The sequence below is a fragment of the Geotrypetes seraphini genome, chromosome 13 (genome assembly GCF_902459505.1).
Source record: "Geotrypetes seraphini chromosome 13, aGeoSer1.1, whole genome shotgun sequence".
In the NCBI taxonomy this organism is placed as follows: Eukaryota; Metazoa; Chordata; class Amphibia; order Gymnophiona; family Dermophiidae; genus Geotrypetes; species Geotrypetes seraphini.
The window spans coordinates 60,780,965-60,805,988 of NC_047096.1; the positions used below are offsets into that span (position 1 = coordinate 60,780,965).

General features: G+C 44.7%; 1 protein-coding gene across 6 annotated transcripts in view; it reads left to right on the plus strand.

The window, feature by feature from the left end:
* The window catches only part of ARHGAP27 (Rho GTPase activating protein 27), a 125,911-nt gene that overhangs the window by 95,497 nt on the left and 5,390 nt on the right, over positions 1-25,024 (plus strand). For 5 of the 6 annotated variants that reach the window (XM_033918741.1, XM_033918743.1, XM_033918738.1 and 2 more), the window contains exons 7-17: positions 3,157-3,231; positions 5,769-5,836; positions 6,996-7,086; positions 8,273-8,377; positions 9,383-9,481; positions 11,162-11,267; positions 13,372-13,497; positions 18,328-18,426; positions 20,912-20,989; positions 23,067-23,201; positions 24,743-24,848. In XM_033918741.1, coding sequence (XP_033774632.1) covers positions 3,157-3,231; positions 5,769-5,836; positions 6,996-7,086; positions 8,273-8,377; positions 9,383-9,481; positions 11,162-11,267; positions 13,372-13,497; positions 18,328-18,426; positions 20,912-20,989; positions 23,067-23,201; positions 24,743-24,848 — 1,088 coding nt within the window. The remainder of the gene's footprint in view (positions 1-3,156; positions 3,232-5,768; positions 5,837-6,995; positions 7,087-8,272; positions 8,378-9,382; positions 9,482-11,161; positions 11,268-13,371; positions 13,498-18,327; positions 18,427-20,911; positions 20,990-23,066; positions 23,202-24,742; positions 24,849-25,024) is intronic. The other variant, XM_033918739.1, reaches the window with a different exon arrangement.

Sequence of the window (25,024 nt, forward strand, 5' to 3'; positions counted from 1 at the left end):
CAAGGTTCCCCACTATCACCCATGCTCTTCAATCTTTACATTTCCTCCCTCGGTACCCTGTTAGACAAACTCAAAGTAACTTCATTCAGCTATGCAGACGATATCACCATACTCCTCCCCTTTGACACACAAGACCCCACCAAATCAGGCATCCTGGAAAAAACTCTAGAAGCAGTGGAAAAATGGATGACAGAACATAAACTGAAGCTCAACCCAGATAAAACTAAATTTCTACTGCTTGAAAAGGACAAAACCCCTTCTATAACAGAGCTAGAAATAAAAACCACCAAATATCCCCTACAACCCACTCTCAAACTCCTTGGAGTAACAGTAGACAGAGGTTGCACTCTTCAGGTGCAAATCAACAAAATCACACAAAAAGCTTTCTTCACCATGCGCAACCTTCGCAAAATCAGAAAATTCTTTGAAAAAGAACAATTCAGACTCACAGTTCAATACCTAGTCCTAAGTCTATTGGATTACTGCAATATCCTCTACCTTTCTTGTCCTACCTACCTAATAAAACAACTACAGACTGTGCAGAACACTGCCCTCAGAATGATCTATTCCCTTGGAAAATTTGACCACATCACCAACGCCTTCCTAGACTCACACTGGCTTCCAATACAAGCCCGCATCCAATTCAAACTATACTGTATGTTATTCAAAACCTTAAACGGAATGGCACCCACCCACCTAAACAACCGTCTAAACAGGAACCTCTCAACCAGACAGAGGAGAACCCAATCCCCTTTCTCCTTCCCCCCTTTTAAAGGAACTAAACGCAAAAAGATGTATGACAACTTACTTGCAACACATGCAGCTAAATTGGACCCCTCCATCACCAACCTACTGACAGCATCAACTGACCTCAAGGCTTTCCGCAAAGAAATCAAGACCCTACTATTCAAGAAATTCACCCAAATGTCCTAATCCCTTCCTTTCCCCCTCTCTCCCCCTCTTAGAACCCACTCATCAAAATTGCTTTAGACCTTACGCCTTAATTGTAATTTGTATTTCTCTTCCTGGAAATGTCCAGTTATCGTTCTGATGTAATCCGCTTAAAACTGAAAGGTACAGGCGGAATATAAGCCAGTAATGTAATGTAATGTAATGGGCCTTCATTCACTACTCACAGAGTGGATCCCCAGTTTATAACCAGCTCCCTCTCCACCTGACAACCAAGTCATTGTGACAGAGTCCTTGGTCAAGAGCCATGCATAAGGAATCTCTCCAGTGGTGTAAATTCAACCCAAGCAGCCCTAGCGGTGCAGAAATCTTAGGGAATCTTATTCCTCTCCTCCTTCTAGATGCTACCATATCTTCAGGTGCTCTAGGGCCTCCTGTTGATATTTTCCTTTCTTGGAAACCCTTCATTTGAGCTTCTGCCACTGGCTTCCTCCTGAACCGTGAAATCACAAGTCCTTCGTCTGGCCATGTGGGGGTAATTTCGTGTCAGTCCCACCCTGGGAATACCTAGACATATATCACATAAAAATGGACATTGTATTGGTTATCTTAGAAGCTCTGTTTCTGTTTTAGACATCTGAAACTGGCATTTAGACATCTATTTTGAATAGATGTCCGAATCCCAATTTTACAAAACTAGGATATAGACATCTAACAATGCAGAATAGCCTTACTGGGTCAGACCAATGGTCCATCTAGCCCGTCTTCTTATGGTGTCTGGGGCTCTGGGAAGGGAGAGTAGGAATATTATCCTTCCCAGGAAGGATGGGGTTTAAAATTTTGAAATGCGCAATGAATCTGCTTAGGTTCACCCATCCATCATACCTCCTATCTGTAGGGGAGGAGCACTGATCAAGGAGGAGCAAGAGGGAATCTAATGTGGGGAGGAATTAGAAAGCAGATAAATATAAGAATGGGGGTGTTAAGCATCAAACCCTAAAAACAAAAAACAGACTATATTGGGAGAAAGAAATGAGGGGAAAACATTAAGGCAGGGAGGGACTGAGAAAGAAGGGATGGTCTGAGAGAAAAGAAAGTGTATGATGTGCACAGGCTAGGTAGGGAAAATTGACTTTTGAGGGCTGCCTGGGATGGGGTAAATATGCCAGGGTGGCCTGGAAGGCATAGCATAAGTGTGGTTTAGATGGGCTGGGAGTAAGATGGTAAACTTGGACGATGAGTTGGGGTTGGGGGAAGAAGAGAGACTGGTGTAGGGTGTAGAATCCTGGATGCATGGCCATGCCCATTCTTCCCCATTCTGGTTCTGTTCCTCCTCAAACCCAACCCCGCTCCCCCCCCCCCCCCAGCCTTGTCTCTTCTTTCCTGCCGGGTCTGGAGGTTCTCTGAGCATACGCAGATGCGTGTGACGTCATCCGCACATGCTCAGAGGGCCTCCAGACGCGGCAGGGCTTTCCTAAGCCTGGACAAACTGAAGGGTTTTGGAATGTCCATCCAACCACATAGACAGTCCTCCGGGTTTTCCCAAACATCTGGTAACCCTAGACTGGTGGGACTTGCAGTGTCACCCCTAGCATTTCTTTTAGCCACATGTCCTCCCTGTGTGGCATCACCTGCTGTGCTCTTCGTTTTAAAGACAGCCTGACCAGTTGTGTTGAGAACCCACCATGCTTTTATATGGTCTTGGCAATTTGTGGCGAGTTGAGCACCCCCAGTCATTTGGAAAACTTGGCTCCTATATTCTAAAATGCACAATTCATGGATGTCCTTCTGCGGTGCTTCCTTTTATGCATATGTACTTCCTGGGAATTGTATAAGTGTCTCCTTGAAAACATAAAAACACTCTACACACTGAGGTCACTCATAAGGCAGCCCTTTAGACGTCAGCTTTGCGTATTGACTAGGAAGCATTTCCCCCCGAATGTGAACACTTTCCACAGTATCCCCAGCTACAAGGCTGGATTTGTGCTAAGCTAACATTTCAGTTATTCCCCTCAATTAAGTAAGAAGTAAATTTTAGGCTTAATAGTTTCCACGCTAGTAAAGCGTGAGGTCCTAAGCTGTAACAGTTGTGTACCAATGTGTAAATTCACTCTGTTCACTGTCCCAGGCGGAAAAGAGCTGATTTAAAGCGAGGGGGCCAGTGCAGTACTGGCCAGTGTTTTGTGTGTATCCTCAGGAACTGGTCTCGGACTCATTTTTAAAAGATAATCTCGTTCTCTTTTGAAGGAGTTTGCACCTGCATATAACAGAAGCCACTCAGATGTCACTTCCTCCCCATTCGCAGGAAGCCCTCAGCCACTGGTAAGGAACATATGTGTGTGTGTAGTCATTATGGGCAAGTTTATCCCTAATGAATCCCTAATGAAACCTGTAACTGAGGTCAATTCTGAAAGGGCATAAATATGAGTAAACATATCTGACCCACAAATTGGGATGGGAGGAATAATTTAATCAGATTTTGCAAGTAAAGTGTGACTTCACCACAGAAATTATTTTGAAAATTACAGATGCACAATATGTGGAAAATGCATTCCAACATCCCTAGCTCAAGTGTTTCTGCATCACTGTTACACAAGAAGTGGTTTCTGTGGCATCAAAAAATACAAGAGAGTGTAATTTTTCTCCATTTAGAAATAAGAACATAAGAATAGCCTTGTTGGGTCAGACCAAAGGTCCATCAAGCCCAGTAGCCCGTTCTCACAGTGGCCAATCCATGTCACTAGTACCTGGCCAGAACCCAAGGAGTAGCAACATTCCAGAATTCCAAAGAGTAACTAAAGATTCCGGAACCCCAAAGAGTAGCAACATTCCATGCTACCGATCCAGGGCAAGCAGTGGCTTCCCCCATGTCTTTCTCAATAACAGACTATGGACTTTTCCTCCAGGAACTTGTCCAAACCTTTCTTAAAACCAGTTACTCTATCCGCTTTTACCACAACCTCTGGTAACGTGTTCCCGAGCTTAACTATTCTCTGAGTGAAAAATGATTTCCTCCTATTGGTTTTAAAAGTAGAGATATTCAGTGTGGTTTGTTAATAGGAGAGACTCTTGACTGCCAATATCGGCGACAGTTAACAAGGTAGTGCCTCTGGGTTTGGCTCAGACCATCCCAATACAATCTGAGCAGTGCTGGGGTATAACAGGAAGACAGGCGGCCATTGGCATAAAAACATTAGGTACATGGGTCTATTGAAGATCCAGGTATTGAGTGCCATTGACCCATAGCCAGCGGTGGTCAGTGTTTAAAAAAACATTGACCACCGCTGACTGAATATTGACCCAACAGTTTGGAGGATACTGATCATCAAACCAAAAAAACTTCTTAGAAAGACCATTTTATAGGCTCTGTTCCTCCCAGGTTCCTTTTACAAAGCTGCGATAGCAATTCCAGTGTGGCAAATTCTATGCAGCCCATTCAGTTCCTATGGGCTGCGTCGCATTTCCCACACCAGGACTCGATACCGTGGTTTTTTGACTGGCTAGGTGTGTCCTGAGGACTGCGTTGAAAGCCCCTGATCTAAACTCACCCCTACTGGGCTTGCAGCCCCTTAAGCCAGGATTTTTGTCTATTTCTACTCTGACACCGCCCTCCCCCCCAAGCCACCTTTCGCTTCTTGTAAATCATCTGTAAATGTGTCGGAATCTGCTCATGGACTCTCAGAGCAGCAGGTAGCCTGCAGAGGCCTGTGTCTCCCATGGGGGTATGTCATGCACAAGTTTGTTTCCAAATGCCCTGGCTTATGAAATGTTTTTCCAAGTTCCAATGTTTTAACCTGTCATATCCACAAGGCTCAAGATGTGGCACAGTCATAAAATACCAACGGACCAAGAACAAACTTAACAGAGTTCTTATTGCACTCAAGACCTCAAACACCCAAGACACTACTTTTAATAGTTTTTGATGCCCTTACTGGGGTGAAGTGTTCATGTTAGATTGTAATTGCTGTGATGTGAGAGAAGCACCCGAGTACTTCTAACGTCTAAGTAGACAAAAGTGTGTTGGAGCAGAACAATAGCTCCTGAAGAAACTTACCAGTGAAACGGCTGGGTAGCCGTCAGACTTTAAGTTTAGTGCTCTTCTTTATATTAATTGTCCACCACAATTAAAGTTATATAAAAATACAAATAAGGGCACGAAAAAACAATTAAAAGTAATGTTTTGGGTGTTTGAGGTCTTGAGCGCAATAAGAACTCTGTTAAGTTTGTTCTCAGTCAGTTGGTGGTTAATCGATTGAACAAACGTTTTTCCATAGACAGTGTGGCGCAGTCATAAAATATTTTATTTAAATATTGATGGGGAGATAATGAATATTCCTCTGTGATATAACTCAAATAAAAAACCAATTACCACAGCTCTTCAATTCTTCTTAAAATACTATACCACCATGTATTATAGATAATCACCACCTAAATTTTTTTGTGACATGCTCAGACCCTACACCCCGTGTTTAGTGATGACTCCAAACTGGGGTTCAAAAGGGGACCATCATGGCATTCACCGTCCCCATAACCCTACCATTCCAAACATACTTTCTTCTGTGCTAATTGCTTAACACTTTACAATAATATTGATGAAAATAAATTTTCAATGACTTATCTGGAATGTTGGTGTAAATGATTATTTTGAACCCCAGACCATTTTAAAAAGACTATTCCATTGAATGTCTTCTCCGTCTTTTTGTTCTTTTATCTTTTATCTTTTCTTGTTTATTCATATAAACTTGTGCTGATATCCCCGTCCCCCCCAGTCATAAAATAACCATGTGTAACAAGCACACAATAAAATACAGTAACAAGATGGGGGGGGGGGTAACCCCTTTCTCTTTTCTTTATTTCAGCCTAAAAACCTACTGAAGGCTGGAATCCTTCACAAGACCAAAGTCGCTGAGAATGGGAAAAAGCTTCGGTAAGAACAAGTCTTACATTTTGCAATGACATGTCACCTCCAAAAAGAAAGATTTGCAGCTATAAAGTGTCAACTATAAAGTGAAATCTACACTCTCACGGTGGATCCCAAACTTGTCTCTCATGAATATTCATTGCCTAACTTCTCTGTTAAATCGGGATACACTATGGTTTAAGAGATATATCTCTAGAAAAGTTAAATTATCTTAATATTAAAGTAGCTATTACTTTACAAATACTTTAATCTTTCAAATTGTTTAATCATTTATAAAATGTCATTTGAATCAAATTTAAATATTACAAACATAAACACTGGGGAGGGGCTTATGGCCTGATTGGCCCAGGCGCCTAAGGCACCGCCCATAGGAAGGGCTTTAGGCACCTGGGCCTACCAGAATTGGGCCAGTTGCCTAAGGCCTCTCCTATGGCACTTGGACCTACCTAGTTAATGGAGAGGTGCAGTGACATTCACAGCATGACATGAATTTTTGCAAGTTCCCTGACCTGAAAAATAGTTCAGGGACAGTTTATGAATAAAGTTCAGATGAGTAGGAGACAGAGGTGCTTCTTTCCTTTCCCTTCACCCACCCACGGTCTTCTCCTGCTTCCACATCATCTGGCGACTTCAAGGTTTGAAGGGGGGGGCATCATCACGGATCAATCTGGAGCATCATAAGGTTTCCCTTTATATTGGAACAGAAAGTTGTGCAGAGGGAGGATTTCCAGATTAAAAGGTTGACTTTAAGAGGCCATTTCATCGCGGGGCATTTAGCATGGCTGCAATGAAGTGGCTGCGATGAATCATCCCCTTCCAGTGTGGGTGCTTGAGGGAGAGGTGTCAGATCGCGGACAGGGAGGTGAGAGTGGGAGGGACTAATTGTGGGGGGGGGGGATCTGCACCATTCACGACACTACTCACTGGATGCGCGAAGGCAGGCACCGCTAATATAAGAGTGTAGAAGATGGAGAGGCCAAAGGCAGCTTCCGCCACATGCACCTTCTTCCCAGCCATTCCCACTCCAGCGAACCCGTTCAGCTCAATGAAACGACTGGGATGAATCGTCCTGGACCCCTCATAGACACGTGCTCCTGATGATCATCAACTTGTGTGGTCCTTGTGATACCATCCTCCTAATCATTTCCTCTGCTTCCCATACCAGCAGGAAGAACTGGAGCTCATCTTGGACCGTTCTCGAAGGTAGAATTCTGACGTTTTTTAAAGATTCCAAAAACTCCTCCGCCAACTCTCTGGTAAGTCTTGTTATCGCCTGTGTCAAGCCAGACCTCAGCTGACCTCAGACCGCTGCTCAGCAGCACCTTGGTATAGGTCCAGCCTTGTGTTCTTTGACAGCTGGGCTTGTACTATATCTTGGATTCTTTTCACAGATAACAATGAGCAGCAGTCCGCAGCAATGAACTTTGACCTGGATATTCAATATCAGTGACTAGATATGGCCCCAGTATTGAATATTCAGGATCGCCGTGGGCCACAGGAAGTGGCTGGGCTGCCTCCCACGGTCTCAATATTTGGCCCATAGTAGAAAAGTAGAGTGCTGCTGTCACATCCTTTAATACCCAGAGTATGAAAGGAGCATGAATAGCTGAAGAGGGATGTTAGGAGAAGTGACAGCAGCACTCTGAAACACCCAGAACATAAAAAGAGCAGGAACATTAGAAGAGACTGCAGCATCCCAAGACACCCGGAGTATGAAAGTGGCTTGAATAGCTGAACAGAGGTTAAGGGAACTGACTGCAGCTTTCTGGGCCACTCAGCTGTGACGTGGCATATAGGCCACTCTGTCACATTTTTATATTGTATTAGGGACGGAATTATCCCATACTGAATCTCTGAACCCTGGGCACCCCGAGGCCCTCATTTTAACTATGAAACATGTACGTTTTAGAGCTTGGTCTTGCTATTCAGTCAATGACACTCAGACCTTTGCTGGCTGTTGCTAGCATTATGCACGGAAATTCAATATTGGGCCATGTCCAGACTTTAGTATTGAATTTCAAAGTTTGCAGAGCTGGCTAAAACATAGCAATATTCAGCACTTAACCACATAAAGATAAGACTGACTTTTATATAGTCCTATTTATGTGGTGACCTTGCCTGGTTAAGTGCCAGCTTCACCCCTGGAATGTCCCCAAAGCAGCTGGTTTTCAGTTATGTACTAATCAGGTATTTTCAGAGGTACTAACCAGTTAAGTGGCGCTGAAAATGAGTGGTGAGCCTCGGAGCAGCTGATTTAACCCATCATTTCTGGGCAGTTAAATTATTTTGATTGTTGTTTTAACAGACTTCATCGTGAAACTTGTGATCCGTGAATAATTCAGCCACAGAGCCCCGATTCTTCGAGCTTTGTGGCCTCCCAAGTGTCTAGAGCGAACTGTTGCATGACACATTATTCTTCTCATAACTGCTCCCTTTTTCCAGAAACCAGCTTCCTCATTAAGCACCCCAGAGTATACGGTGGACCTCCGTGGTGCGGCTCTCGGCTGGGCAGCCAAGGACAAGTCTAGTAAGAAGAACGTCTTAGAGGTGAGATCCACTGCGGTGCTCTGGGGCTCTCCCATGCTCCTAGAGAATGGCAAGTGTTGCTGGAACAGACAGAAGCATGACGGCAGATAAAGGACGGGTAGCTTGTCCGGTCTGTCATCCTATGCCCTCTAGAAAATGACACAGGGACAGAATTTGTCCCCATCCCTGCAGATCGCCACAAGAAACCATCTCATGTCATTCTTTAGTGTCTGTCTCAACCTCAGTCCTGCACCAGGATTCTTCAATGCAAGGCTTGAGGGTCAGTGGCTGGGCCCATTCATACTGTGATTCTTATGTGAGCCAAGTATAGGATAATGAAGCCATTGTGATATCACTGTGAGGCTGGCTCTTGGCATTGGTGGAATGAGCATTATGACATCACAATATCTGCTCTGGATACAAGAGACTGTCATTCTTTAGTGTCTATCTCAACCTCAGTCCTTCTACACCAGCATTCTTCAATGCAAGGCTTGAGGGTCGGTGGTTGGGCCCATTCAGACTCTGATTCTTACCTCTCTCCTTAAAGAATAGCACAGGGATGGTTTCCTGCAGTTAACTGTGGGGACGGGGACAAATTCTGTCCCTGTGTCATTCTCTATTGGCGCTTTCCTTCATTTAAAAAAGACTCGCCTCCTGTACATTTATGCAATGGAGATATTTAACCGTCTCTATCATATCACCTCTCTTCCGTCATTCTTCCACAGTGTACATATCATGTTCTCTAAGTCTGTCACCATGTGATTTATGACAAAGCCCTCTAACCCGTTTTGTAGCAGGCATAGTCTAATCTCACAGTGGACAGAATTAACTGTGCAGGCTGGAAAGATAGCTGGCCTTTGTCTGTCATCATCTACTTTATTACTACAGTTCTGTACTTCCTGGACCTCAGCGACATGCCACAGTGATCAGAACAGAGGAGGAGAATCTTGTTCTCCCCAGGAGCTTCCTGAATCAGGGACACTATTATTTTAATAAAGAAATTTGTCCTTTTCTCTTTCTCTTCAGCTGAAAACTCGTAGTGGTTCTGAGTATCTGATCCAGCACGATTCCGAGGTCATCATGGGAGACTGGCAGCAGGTCATCTCTGAGAGCATCCAGAGACTGGTACTTGTCAACCATAGAGACAACTGGGGGGCATTCTGTAGACAGTGGGCCACTTGTACTAAAGGGCTTTACCCATTTCAAGGGTGACTTTATAGATAGCACCAAAGAAGGAGGAAAAAGTCATTCTTTGCCCAAATACCAGAAAGTCCAGGAAGAGCAGAGAAAACCAGGTCTTCAAACCAAACTAATTTTAACGGCAACCAAATTCAGCTGCACATCCTATGCAGTTCCCGTATGAATATCAGGCCGGGGCACGCATAAGTGTGTTTATTTTTTAATCTCCCACACTCCTGCCCCACCAACAATGTTTCCTTTTCCCCCTGCCCATAGCAAAGCACACCCCCTGCCTGTACAACCCCTCCTATTGAGAAGATAGGACCCCCCTGGGGGTCTTAAGGAACAGAAGCGCTGCTTCCTCACTCTTGCCCCCTTAGAATGGACCTCACATCATTTTGTTGTACTTTGTGTAGTACCATGAGCTGCCATGGGAGGTTGTGGCAGCCATTTTGAAAGGCTACTGTGAGGGGGCTGCATTCCTGCCCCAAGGACCCCCGCTGGAGCACCAGGTATACAGGTAGGCCCTGGGAGGCCTACCTGTACATTAGATGGGGCTGGGCAGGCAGGGGTGGAGGGGAGTATGTGCTTTGACACGGGGAGGGAGGAGAGAGGAGGCATTGTTGGGGGGGGGCAGGAAGGGGCATGGGAGATTGTTTTCTCTTTTTTTTTTAATACGTATTTGGGCCCTGGCCCAATATTCAGCCAGGGCTCCGGGCAGCCAGGCCACCCAGACTTAGCCCCCAATTTTCAGTGCCAATTCCTAGATATGGCCCGACACTGAATACTGGATGCTAAATCAGCTGGCGATGATAAGCGTTTAAATAAACGCTGACTGAACATCAGAGGGCATAAGTCATTAATCTAATCTAATCCTTAGGTTTGTATACCGCATCATCTCCACGTTCGTAGAGCTCGACGCGGTTTACAGTAGGAGAAATAGGAAGGAACTACAACAGAGGGTTAGAGGTAGAAGTGTGAAGAAAATTTAGAGGACTTGGGATGCCAAGATATAAGAGTTAAGATGGACTTAGGAAAATCCAGTGCTTATCCTTGAGATAAGCAGCATGAAATCTCTTTTGAGATTTTGCAAGGCACTTGTGACCTGTATTGATGGCCACTGTTGGAAACAGGATACTGGGTTTGATGGACCTTCAGTCTAAACCAGTATGGGAATGCTTATGTTTTTATGTATCCCCAATAGGTCATATTTCACATTTGCCATCATGTATTACTGAGAATGTTTTCAAAATACATGTGCCCAGAAAGAGTAACAGAGAGATACAGAATGGAGAACTCATTGACCTATTACCTTCATTAGTTGTTTTTTGTAGGGTGGAGGAGGGGAAACGATACCACTGGTGATAATACTGGAATGTGGCTTTATAACATACACTGTTGTGATGTAATAGCTAGGTATTATAGCAACTAAACCAGACTTTGCGATGTGCTTTTAAGTGATAGAGAAAATAAACCTGAATAAATAGGATCAGTGCAATTAATCTAGGTAAATGTAGATTAGATATACTGGTCCGCTGGAGCTATCCATGCTCAGTATGCATTGATATCATATCCATTTTGTGTTCGTACTTGTATCATTTTGTCACATTCTAAATGTCTCTTCAGTCCACAGATGACATTCTTGAAGATGAGGAAAATCATCAGGAGTTTGGCTCCAGTGAGAGATTAAGTGCTGGAAGAGAACGAGAGGAGAAAGAGAAGAAGACATCAGGTAAAACCATCTGTCCCCAGAGCTTTGCGGCTTCCATTTCTAAACTACTGAGGCCACAGAGCTTATGTGATAGAGATCACAGGATAAAAGTGAAACCTTTGGAATATAATCTGCATGTGTGTGCATTCCCTGTTCTGTGCCCTCCCCCCTTTTAAGTTAGTGGTCCTCAGACAGTTCTTGGGTTGCATCAAACCAGCTAGTTTTGGGATATCCAAGAAATACATTAACATGCACTGTCTCTGTAGTATGTAAGCTATTGGCCACCCTAGGCAAGCCTTAAGCATGCCCCCCCCTTCTCCAAGATTTTAATAATTAAACTCAACCATCATTATTACTGGTTTAAATTCTTATATATGGTCTGCAAGCAGTATACATTCAAGTACTTTTTATGTCCCTGGAGGGCTCAGAATCAGAGTTTTTACTTAAGGGAGGGTTAAATGACTTGCCCAAGATCACAAGGAGCTGCAGTAGGATTTGAACTGGGCTGCCTGGGTCCTAGCTCGCTGCTCTAACAATTAGGCTACTTCCCCACTCCCTTCCGTACTCCACCCCTCTCAACAATAGGATGAAAATGCAAATTCACCTGATCCTCCAAATCTGTGCTACACCCACCTCATCTTACATGCTCCTTTCTCCTACCCTATGCCACCTCATCACATAACTGTCTTTCTATCCCTCCCCAATTCTAATTGATGTTACCTTGCTGTCCTTACAGCAACTCTTGTTGTGTACATCATCTTGAACTGAAAAGGTTTGATGGGATATAAATAAAGCTATTATTATTATCATGGGGTCGAGATTCAGTGCTAGTTAACCCAATTAACCATCACAGACAAGATCCCCACAGGATAATCAGCAACCCAAAACTGGATAGCATCAGTGTCTGACTACCATGGCACTATCCGGTTAGTACAGCTGTTAATTTGGGTTGCACGTGGAATGCCACGCAGTGCCTAGTGATGCCTAAGTCAAGGCACCCCGGCAACATCTAATAACACCTACCTGAAAAGTAGGCGTGGTTAGGGGTGGAGAATAGGATTGGTTGATGTAGTCGTCACTAGATTTACTGTACAGTACATCCCTCTCTGCTCGGACCAGAGATCCTTGACTTAAGAAATCCCAAGGCCTTAATTGACTTCTAGCGCATCCCTACACTAAAATGTCTCCTTAAAATTCAGAAACTTCAAAATGTAATGTCTAATGCATTGTCTTACTTGCTCTGGCCCACAAAATTCCACTTTTTTGGTTTGATCTAATGTATTATTCATTTCTCGCTGTAAATTGCCTCGAGCCTCTATAGGTATAGCGCGAGGCACAAATAGATTAGATTAGATTAGAAGTCTGAGGTAGGTGCCGGGAAACATTGGCACCTGCTCAAGGGATGCCTAAGTCTGCTTGGGTGCTGCTGTGTGTGATTCTATAAAGCAGTGGTTCCCAACCCTGTCCTGGAGGACCACCAGCCAGTCGGGTTTTCGGGATAGCTCTAATGAATATGCATGAGAGAGATTTGCATGTAATGGAGGTGACAGGCATGCAAATCTGCGCCATGCATATTCATTAGAGCTATCCCGAAAACCTGATTGGCTGGTGGTCCTCCAGGACAGGGTTGAGAATCACTGGTATAAACTACTGGCACAGGGGCTGCAGAAATCAGAGGCAGAATAAACCTGTGGATAGTTCCACCAGCTGGAGAGTGGGTGTGAATAGAGGCACATTAAGAGATGGTTTATGGCTATTTAAAACAGTGGTTCCCAACCCTGTTCTGGAGGACCACCAGGCCAATCGGGTTTTCAGGCTAGCCCTAATGAATATGCATGAGAGAGATTTGCATATAATGGAAGTGATAGGCATGCAAATCTGCTCCATGCATATTCATTAGGGCTAGCCTGAAAACCCGATTGGCCTGGTGGTCCTCCAGGACAGGGTTGGGAACCACTGCTATAAAGAATGCCTAGCAATTGATTGACGACCACGCCCAGCGATGCCTAGAAGTTAGACGCTGTTAGGTGCCATTTATAAAATCAGGCCCACTCTCCAAGTGAGATTTCTAACTATTCCATCCTGCCAGCTGTGGCTTTTGTTTAACGCTTTTATTTTATTCCAGGGTCCAGGCAAAATATTAACACTGTGGGCTCGGACAGCGACTCCAACAAAGTCCGTAACAGATTGAAAAAGTTACTGCTGAAGAGGCCGACGCTGCAAGCCTTAAGGGATAAAGGATACATTAAAGGTGAGAGAGCAGAATAAAAGCAGGAGGGATGCATTTCAACTGCACATGGCTCTCAGCTGTCGGCTCAGGAGGTCACCGTAAACCACGTGGGTTTGGGCTGCTGCTGCCCTGTTGTCCTTAAAGCACGCAGCCAAGCACAGGGGAGGTTGTAACGCACCTGTGTGCTTCGCACTGATAGGGAATGACATAGAGACACATTTTTCCCGTCCCCGCAGGAACTCATGTTCCCGTCCGGTCCCGGTGAGCTCTCTTCCTGTCTCTGCCCCATTCCTGTAAGCTCGGTCCTCATCTGCACAAGCCTCCAACATTTTAAAATCATAAGTGTTTGAGGCTTGTGCAGTTAAGGCAGAGCTTACAGGAGCGGGACAGCGACAAAACTCGCAGGGGCGGATCAGAAAAATTGAGTTTGTCCCCGTGTCATTCTCTACTTCCTGCTACTGAGTAGATTCCAGAGAACTCCACAACCTACCCTGCCGACAGTTTCACCGGCCAGTCAAGAGGTGTTAGCATTAGCTTGGTCAGTAGATTTTTTTCCCTCTGTTTCCTGTGGCTCCGTGCAAATCTTCCCCAGTCTTGTTTGTGGTCGTTTGCAGCAAGCTGGCACCAGTCTTTATCTCGCCATCTTTTCTGTAATTTGCTAGCGAGATAAAGAACAGCAGCTGTTCTGTTGGACCTTTTATATGTCCCAATTGAGTGTTTCATGGTTTGTTTTTAGTTATTTCTTTATATTTATTATGTATGTGTTTTTGTGCTCTGTCTTGGGACTTTCTTTTCTCCATATACAGTATACCCAGTCCCTCGGTGCTCAGATCTCCTCCCATGGTTTTCAGTATCACATCTATGCTGATGACTCCCAGATCTACCTCACCTCACCAGGAATCCAGGCCTGAGTCTCAGCCTGCCTAACCGACATTGCTGCCTGGATGTCGACCCATCATCTAAAGCTGTAAATGGCTAAGACCAAGCTCCTTATCTTTCCATCTAACCCTGTTTCCCCCCTCCCTCCAGTCTCTTTCTGTGGACAACACTCTCTTCCTCCCTGTCTTGTCAGCTTGAAACCTTGGGGTCAACTTTGACTCCTCGTTCTCCTTCTCCACTCAGATCCAACAAACTGCTAAAAGCTGTCGCTTCTTCCTCTGAAATATTACCAAAATCCGGCCTCTCCTCTCCGAGCACACTACCAAAACCTTTATCTACACTCTCATCACCTCTCACTTAGATTACTGCAACTTGCTTCTCTCAGGTCTTCTGCTCAACCATCTCTCTCCCCCTTCAATCCGTGCAAAATTCTGATGCATGATTTATATTCCACAAGAGCCACCATACTCACATTACTTCTCTCCTAAAGTCACTTCACTGGCTTCCCATCCATTTCCAACTCCTCTTACTAACCTACAAGTGCACTCACTCTGCAACCCCTCAATATCTATCCACCCTTCTCTCCCCCTCCGTTCATCAGGAAAGCGCCTCCTATCTGTACCCTTCTCCCTCTTATCTCCCCCTCCCCCCCCCCTCCGTTCATCAGGAAAGCCCCTCCTATCTGTACTCTTCTCCCCCTTCTCCCCCCTCAGGAAAGCCCCTCCTATCTGTACCCTTCTCCCCCTTATTTCCCCCCTCCCCCCCTCCATTCATCAGGAAAGCCCCTCCTCCTATCTGTACCCTTCTCCTCTACTACCAACTCCAGACCCCCATCTCTTCTATCTTACTGGAACAGACTGCCTGAGTCAGTACGTCAGGCTCCTTCTCTAGCAGTATTCAAATCCAAGCTAAAGGCCCACTTCAAGGCTGCTTTCAACTCCTAACTCCCACTCACTCGTAAAATTATCTATGTCTATCCTATCATTCTCTCTGGAAGAAACTTCCCAACCCCCTATATGTCCTGTCTGTCCAAATTAGATTATAAGCTCTTCCGTGCAGGGACATGTTAAATGTATAGCTATAAAAACAATAAATGGTGGTAGACAAAATTCTTTTTTGCGTCCTCTCAAAAGACCCCCCATGAACCATCTATTATGCTAAATACAACTCAGTATGAAGAATCGGATCGATCCTGTGGTTCAAAAAGGGGTATTGCACATTATGGAAGTTACGTACTATTAGACCATACTTTGAAATTTCTGCCTTCAAAGTTTTGGTCCAGTCATTACTATTGAGCCATTTAGATTACTGTAACATCGTTTATAAACTAGTACCAAGAAAAATATGGCCAGACTGAGACTTATTCAGCATACCGGGGGTGAGTTTAATCTGTGGTCTGAAGATGTTCAATCATGTAACCCCTTTTTACCGTGAATTACATTGGCTCCTTGTGGAGGCTCGTATAATCTTCAAACTGGGTTGCTTTTGGCCTGGCCCCACTTTACGTAGTTGACAGATTTTTAGTAGCTTCTCAAAGGAACAGTAGAAGGGTCTCTTGCCCTTTTCGTATTTCCCTCCGCTACGGGTTGTAAAAGCAAGACATATCATGATCATATTCTCTCATTTCAGGCAGCTTTCTATGCTAAGGATTTTTGACAGCTGTTATTTACATCTCACTCCTATGTACAGTTCAGAAAACAACTGAAGGCTCATCTCAAAATATTTGGTTGATTAGATCTTCATTGTTTTCTTCCTTTGTTATTATTTAAATTTTGTAAACCGCATTGAACTTCAAGGTTATGTGGTCCAGAAATCCGATGCTATGTTGTGTTAGTAGTAGTAGAGGAAAGGGGGATAGGGCTCGGATACTGCCCCAAAATTTGCGGGGGTTCCGTTCCAGGAACCCCTGCGAATTTTGAAAAAAACGCAAGTGCAGTTTTTCGCCTGTCAAAAGGCTGGAGAGGGCAGCTGGAGTGCCGGCAGGTGAAGAAAATCCCTCGCGGTCTGCTCCGACTGCTTCTTCCTGTGGTAAAGTCAGGCTACACCAGAGGCAGGCAATTCCGGTCCTCGAGAGCCGGAGCCAGGTCAGGTTTTCAGGATATCCACAATAAATAGGCATGAGATAGATTTGCATCTCAAGGAGGCAGTGCGGGCAAATCCATCTCGTACATATTCATGGTGGCTATCCTGAAAACCTGACCTGGCTCCGGCTCTCGAGGACCGGAATTGCCTACCCCTGGGCTACACCAATCGGGAGCTGCTTTGACACGCAGCTCCTGATTGGTGTATCCCAACTTTACTACAGGAAGAGGCGGTCAGAGCAGACCACGAGCCGTGAATTTGCGGGGGAACACTGTACATATATACAGATACTTATTTTGTACCTGGAGGCTTAAGTGTTTTGCCCAGGGTCACAAAGAGCAGAGCTGGGATTCGATTGCACAACCTCTGAGTGCAGAGGCAGCAGCTTTACCCCTAGGCCCCTCCGTACCTACATAATTGGCTACAATGCTGCCATTTCCATTCATTCTGCTCCTTAGAGACCGGGCTAAAAAAACACAGATCATCACGATCGGGCTGAGTACAAAGTACGGTTCTGTTGCTAACATAGAATGACACGACGTTCCGTCAAGATGACTCTCCTGAGCAGGCGCTTGCCATCGACACAACCTGAAGGCCAGTTGAAACGACCGTGTGTTCTGGGGTTTGGTTTTGTTTTTGTGAACTCAATGACATTCTCAAGGTTTCTCAGCTCCCGCAGTAACAAATTCCATTCAGCTGAATAGGCACAGGCCAAAAGGCATTGTTGAATTTATTCAATTTTCTATACCATTCTCCCAGGGGAGTTCAGAACGGTTTACATGAATTTATTCAGGTACTCAAGCATTTTTCCCTGTCTGTCCCGGTGGGCTCACAATCCATCTAATGTACCTGGAGCAATGGGGGGGATTAAGTGACTTGCCCAGAGTCACAAGGAACAGCGTGGGTTTGAACCCACAACCTCAGGGTGCTGAGGCTGTAGCTTTAACCACTGCGCCACACTCTCCCCCCTCTTGGGGCTTTGCATCTGGTGAGAGCCCTAAGATTGGCATGAGCATGTAGGTATATAAATTCATAGTTCTGTATTTTTGTGCTGCGAGACATCGCCATTCAGTGACAATTGCGTTGCATCACTGGTCTAATCTGGAATGGCATGTCTTATAGGTAATTCCATGAAGTAACACATTTAAAATAAATAGGAGAACATATTTTTTCACTCAGTTAAGCTCTGGAACTCTTTGTAAGAAGGTAATATAGCTGAGTTTAAAACAAGGTACCCTTATAAAATAAGTACATGTTACTGAATTTTTATCAATGCCATGCTCTAATCCAGTGGTCTGAAACTCAAACCCTTTGCAGGGCCACATTTTGGATTTGTTGGTACTTGGAGGGCCTCAGAAAAAAATAGTTAATGTCTTATGAAAGAAATGACAATTTTGCATGAGGTAAAACTCTTTTTAGTTTATAAATCTTTCCTTTTTGGCTAAGTCTTAATAAGAATATTGTAATTTATAGCTGAAGAGACATATGATCAAGAACCTGTTTTATTTTACTTTTGTGATTATGATAAACATGCCGGGGGCCTCAAAATTGTACCTGGCTGGCCGCGATTTTGAGACCACTGCTCTAAACCTAGCCCCCCATCTGTGGTATTTTTTCCATAAAAGCTTTCATGCATCGCTGTGGAAGTTCAGATATATGCATATAACTGCCCTCTTCTCCCTAAAGCCATCCCCAGGAACACCGCCTGGAGATGCACTTATGCGTTAGACATTTACCAAAAGACCCATTTCTGTGCATATATGTAAAAATGCTTTGGAAAATGACCTTCCCTGTTATATTGAACCAGGTTATTGGCGCAGAATGTATTTCTCTAGCTTCAGTTCTTTAACCTGACCTGAATGTTTTGCATGTCTTTCTCTGCTGCCTTAGATCAGGTCTTTGGCTGTCACCTACAGACGCTGTGTGAGCGAGAGAAGGCTCCGGTGCCCAGCTTCGTGGCTCAGTGCATTCGCACGGTGGAAAACAGAGGTACACGGGGTCCGCAGGGTATTTAGGAACTAGGGAGGGCGCGAGGAAGATAGTGTAACAAGGAGGGAGGAGGGTTTTACAAGCAGATGGGGAGAAAGAGATTGAGAGGATTGGAGGAGAGAATGACATGGGTTACAAATTGTTTGAAGAGAGGGGAAGGGAACAGCTGGGAGGTGATTATGTTAGAGCACAGATACCCACTCTTCAAACCTCTGAAACACATATGTACTGCTTTGCAGTGTCTGCGAAACACCCAATCTAATCCTTAGATTTGCATACTGCGTCATCTTTTAATTTAGAAGCTCGACTCAGTTTACACAAAAAAATTGAAGGCGTGGAAGACAAAATCCTAAGTAATTAAAACCTAACATGTCTTCCATATGTGAGATCAACTAGATCCACAATAAGAATGGTTACTTAAGACTCTAAAAAGTTGAATTTAACGAGTTTCAGAATGTAGAAAAAGTTGTGTTTTTCAGGATTTTCTGAAGACTTGAAAGGGACGAAAGTGTTCCAGTCTCAACAGGAAACTTGTTCCAAATGGATGCAAATAAGTGTGCAAAAGATCGAGAAATGTAACTTCTTTGCATTTGCTTCCCAAAGATGTCTTAACCCTTTCAGGACCAAGGGACATATTTGTCCCATAACTTTAAAATCCTATAAATTTTGACTGGGATAGTCTACAGTTCTAAATTTGATATGTACGGATTCCATAGGATACTGCCTTTATGTAAACAAACTGGTTCCGACATTCATTCATTAGCGCCGTTGCCAGATTGACGAGAAGATTCACTTGCCACACTGTCCATAAGCCAGAAGTGTGATTTTTTTTTTAAAAAAAATAATGATATTTCACAAAAAAAAATCAATTTTTTGGCATCTGCATCTTGACTGCAAGCCCTTTTTACCATAAAAATGTCGTCAAAACCACAAAAATTGGCCTACGATCCTTATGGTCCTGAAAGGGTTAAGGGGCCTATAAGTAAAGACCATTAAACAGTTAATGCTACAAGTAGCCTGCTCGGTTAGCCCAGGCCCATTTTAACAAGTAGGACGATTGATTTATGGCATAATTATGCCGGTATTAATAACTCTGTATCGTAACGCCGTTACAGAAGCCCCTGTAAAGTCCTGGTATAGAGCCCACTTCGCAGAAGCTCTTTGTAACTGTATTATACCACCTTTACCGAAGCTCATGCAAACTGGTCTGCATTGACTTCCCAGTCATTAGAAGCGGTATAGAAGCTCTCAATAATGCAACAACTTGACGCTTAGCGCATATGAATTCCCTCTTTAATTGAGAAATGCGAGCTGTAGTAAGGAACGGGCTGGGACAGTGCCTTTTAGTTAGCGCATGGCACAGTATTGCAAATCCAGAGCAGTTAACGCAGATGCACTGAACAATGCAATGTGCGCCCGCTGAGTTCCCTTGTCTTTGTGGTTAATTATATGGGAAGACGCCGGCCACGTTCTTAACGGCGAATACAGAGGCTGAAACAGTAACATAGTAAATGACGGCAGATAAAGACCCGAATGGTCCATCCAGTCTGCCCAACCATACCTGCTCCATAAATTAATCATGTAATATAAATGGTCTTTTTTTTCTTAGATATTTCTGGGCCAGAAACCCAGATCCCTGCCCGTTCGTGTGCTTAGGTTCTTTCTACAGGAGTCTCCGTCAAAGCTCACTCCAGCCCATCTTTTTTTTTTTTTTTTTTTTTAATTATCTTTATTAGCAACTGCAAAGGAACATACAACCATAAGCAGAGTAATCATAAAACAGAGCAGGCAGAAAACAGCACTGGAAACTAGGACAGCAAATGTTGCTCAGTACAAAAACCCAATGGGTGGATGCCCATCGCAATTGACATTTTGAGATACCAACCCCCCCCCCAATCGAACACACGCAAACCCCAGGCACTCGGCCGTAGACCACAACAAGCGCTCCACACTCATACCTCCAGACATCCCAAGCATCGAAGCCCTCCCCAGCCCATCCTCAACAGAACGTCCATATACGGGACACAGACTGTGCAAATCTGCCCAGTACTGGACTTAGTTCTTTCAATATATACCCATTATTTTCTGATTAGAAATCCTCTGTGCTCATCCCACACTTGTTTGAACGCTGTCACCGTTTTCGTTTTCCTCACCACCACCTCCCTCAAGAGCGCATTCCACACATCAACCACCCTCTCTGTAAAGAAGAATTTCCTAACATTACTCTTGAGTCTACCACCCCTCGACCTCAAATTATGCCCTCTGGTTTTACCATTGACCACAGCTTAGTAAAATTCCATGTAAATATTCCCGGGCGAGTCTTTAGAAGATACTTGTGAATATCCCTGCAGCCATGCCACAAGACCATCGGAAGATGAATTTTCAAGAATTTCCTTCAGATGCTAGTTTGTCCCGTGTGCTCTCACAAAACCTACTATGTAAAGCCCTAATTATTGATTATCATTTATTATCTTTCTTTCCTCAGGTTTGGATATTGATGGACTTTATCGTATCAGTGGGAATCTGGCAGTCATTCAGAAGCTGCGTTATAAAGTAGATCATGGTATGCAAGGTTCAATTATTTTATTTTAATTGTATTTTAGTAATGTTTTTTGGTTTGTTTTACTGTTTTTATTATAACCTGTCTAGGATTTGAGAAAGTATGGGCGATACATTTTTCTATAATAAATAAGTGTTAGCCCTTCATCGCTCTAAAGCAGGGGTGTCAAAGTCCCTCCTCGAGGGCCACAATCCAGTCGGGTTTTCAGGATTTCCCCAATGAATATGCATTGAAAGCAGTGCATGCAAATAGATCTCATGCATATTCATTGGGGAAATCCTGAAAACCCGACTGGATTGCGGCCCTCGAGGAGGGACTTTGACACCTCTGCTCTAAAGATATGTTGTCTGTGGCAGTAGTGATTCTGGTGTTCGGCATCCAGGGGCTGTGTGACAGTTTTGTTCCCTATTCACAGATATATTTTATCAGCCTGGATCCTTCTCACATGCTGTTTGCCTGTGTTATTGCTTTCTTAGTTACTGCCCTGTGTTGGAGAGCTTTTTTTTCAGAAATTGCAAGACATGTGTTGGAATCTGCCTTATACCAGTATGATCCTGGGCAAGTCACTGTATTTTCCAGAACCCCATTTATTCAGCTGTAACCAAAAACGTCAAAAGAAAAAAAAAACTGTACGACAACCTCCTAGCCATTCGAACTGCAACACTCGACCTCCAACTCTACAATCTATTGACCTCGACCACAGACTACAAAACCTTCAAAAAAAAAATAAAAACCCTTCTATTCAAAAAACACATAACACAGTCAGAACGGTCCCAAGCATCACCTACAACTACTTCTTATGTACCTCTAATGTCATGACAATTCAGATGTAATCCTTAGCAACTTAAGAAAATGTACAAACAACTCCTTATACACTTCTAATGTCCTGGCAATTCATTTGTAATCCGCCTTGAACCGCAAGGTAATGGCGGAATAGAAATCACTAATGTAATGTACACTTCTCCCTCCTTATTTGCGGGGGATACGGGCAGAGCCGGACCGCGAATGGTGAAAAACCGTGAATATCCGGCTCTGACCCACCCCCGCCTCCCTTCCGCCTTCCCCCAGCATCCCAGCCTTACCTGATGGTCTAGCTGGTTTTCAGGGCAGGAGCGATCTTCCTACGTTCCTGCCCCGTGCAGATAGCCATTAGGAAATGGCTGTGGGGAGTTCCCGTAGTCTCTCGAGAGACTACGGGAACTCCCCACAGCCATTTCCTAATGGCTATCTGCACGGGGCAGGAACGTAGAAAGATCGCTCCTGCCCCGAAAACCAGCACTCCCACCCGGCAAAGCGCACTATCCCGCAGGCCGGAATTCAGCTCCTGCGCACTACCACAGACAGGTGCACGCCCGATGCCCGAACTCAAACAGCTAGAAAACAATTGCTCACTCGTTCCCCGTGCCGCCGATGCCTCTGTGTCTACAGCGGAGCAACTGTCCCGAACAACGAGGCCTGCACAAAATGGAACACAAAGCCCAAATGACTCGCCCAGCTATCCTGCACGACACAGCCAAGTAAGGCCTGGATGCCGGGGGGAAAACAAAAATATGGTGGTTGTTTTTTTCCTCCTCCCCCCAAAAAAAAAATCGCGATTATGTGAAATCGCAAGTAGGGAAACCGCGAATGGGGAGGGGGGAAGTGTAATAAGAGCTCCTTTTGGACTCTGGCTTGCCAATGTCCAGCCCATCTGAAGAAGTAAATTGTCCTTTGGGATGGAAAATAAAATATTCTTCAGCAGATGTGTAAGCAGTAAGGTAACATCTGGATGTGTAGTAAGATAAATACTGTATTACCACAGGCTTGAAGGCATCAAGGGACATTTAGATGAAAAAAAAATGACTTGTCTTACACAATCAGGGATTCCCAGATAATCATTAGTGTGCAATGCAGTCAGTCACAGCACTCTTCAACCAATCACAACAAAGCATTTCCCCAGTGTCATTTCAACACCGTAAATGACGGCAGGAAAAGACCATCATGGTCCATCCAGTTCGGTGGAGCGTGCCTATGTGTCACTGTCTTAAGTGTGCCCATAGTGTGGTTGTGTCACACATTTGTGCGTTGTCTCTCCTTTCAGATGAGAACTTGAACCTGGAGGATGGCCGCTGGGATGATGTCCATGTCATCACTGGGGCGCTGAAGCTGTTTTTCCGGGAACTTCCAGAACCCCTATTTCCATACAGCCACTTTGACAGATTCATTGCTGCCATAAGTATGAATATTAATTAAGAACATGCTGCTGTTATTTTGAATTGATTGCTACGTACAGATACTTTGGTATAATCATTTAAAACATCATTCCTCAACGGCAGTGGTCATTGTGTGAAAATCAACCTTCAGTCGTTCTCTGCCCCTTGTTTAATGGTTTTAATATAAACTTAGACTCTCAGCTACTGCTCAGAATAACTGGAATACAAATCAGACTGTGTCCTTAGCAGTGGTGCAGGAAGGGAGGGAAGGGTCGGCAACACCGTTCCTCCTCTCTGCCCCCCCCCCCCGCCTCTTCCCATTCCTCCCAACCATGTGCGAACCCCCTTCCCTTCCCCCATGCCTCTAGTGGAAGTTGTGGTTCGCGGCAGTCAACAACGTGCTCATCGCAACCCCGTCAGCTGTCCCCCTGACGTCACTTCTGGGGGCCACGCAGAGGAAATGATGTCAGAGGGTGTGCCGATGGGCTCGCAAGGAGAACGTTGTTGACCGCCACCAGCAACAACTTTAACTAGAAATACGGGGGAAAGGGAAGGGAGGTGCATGTGGCAGGTAGGAGCGGGGAAGTAGGGCGGGGGAGAGACGCCACCGCCCCGGGCGCTTCTCGCCACAGCAGTGAGATGATCGTTAGTTGGTGATAGAGGGATCGGGGGACAAACTGTGCTAGTGCCAGTTGTATGCAGGAATACTGTAGTTCTCTCTTGCCCGCTTCATTCCTTCCAGTCGATATTCAATTGGCGTCAGTCAGCATTTTTAAAAACGCTGTCTATCGCCAGCTAAAATTAGATCCCCCGATATTCAATGCCGGGCCAAGTCCGGGCATCAGCATTGAATATTGATGGCTCACCAGCTCCCTGCAGGCCACAAGAGCTTATTGGGGTACCAGCCAATAGTTATATGGGCCCAGGCTGAATATCTACCAGAACCTGCATAACATTCAAGAGGGTCATCGGCCTCTCTAATCCGTCCCAAATTTGGACCTCCAGGGATCTTAGGCAACCCCCCCCCATCACCAGCTTACCTATCGTGACCAAGGGGAGGGGGATTGGGAGGAAAGGTCTATACTTTCCAGGGAGGGGGAGAGGAGGATCCATAAGGAGATTGTTCCTAGGGGAATGGGTGAGAGGGGCATCAGAAAGGGGAGGGTCAGCCTGAAGCCTTTCCTGCCACTATGTGGAAGTTAACCAGGCACCGGCCAATATTCAGACTGGTCCATGGTTAGCTTCTTGGTATAGAATTAGAGCCGCCTTTTTTCTGTCCTAACTTTATGTGGCTAATTAGCCGGTTAGTGGGTTGAATATAACTAACTAGTTAGGTCACCAATCCGCACTAACTCCGCCTCTAACCTCAGCCGTTAGGGGATGGATAGTTAATGGGGATATTCAGCAGTGAGGGTTTGTTGCCAAGGGATGGAAGATTATTTTATTCTGAGATGCATGTGGAAATTAATGGAAAAGATACTCTTCCCTACCGATCCAGAGACATGCTAGATTTCTTCAGGTATCTCTTTTCACTGACTTTTCTCTCTTTTTTTTTTCCCGAAAGAAATTCCAGATCCGAATACCCGAGTAAAGTACATGAGAGAGCTGGTACAGAGCTTGCCCCCCGCCAATTATAACACCATGAAACTTCTTTTCGGACATCTGTGCAGGTGAGTGACAGGCTGGACATGTATCCATCACCTCAGACATTGGCTTCAAGCCCTGTGCACAGGGTCGGTGTGGTTCTTCTTACATTTCCATAGCGTGCTTTGGCGCAGCAGAAGCTTGTGGTTTTTGGAGAATACTTTAGCATTTATTTTTTTAAGCCACTTTTTATGTTTATGAA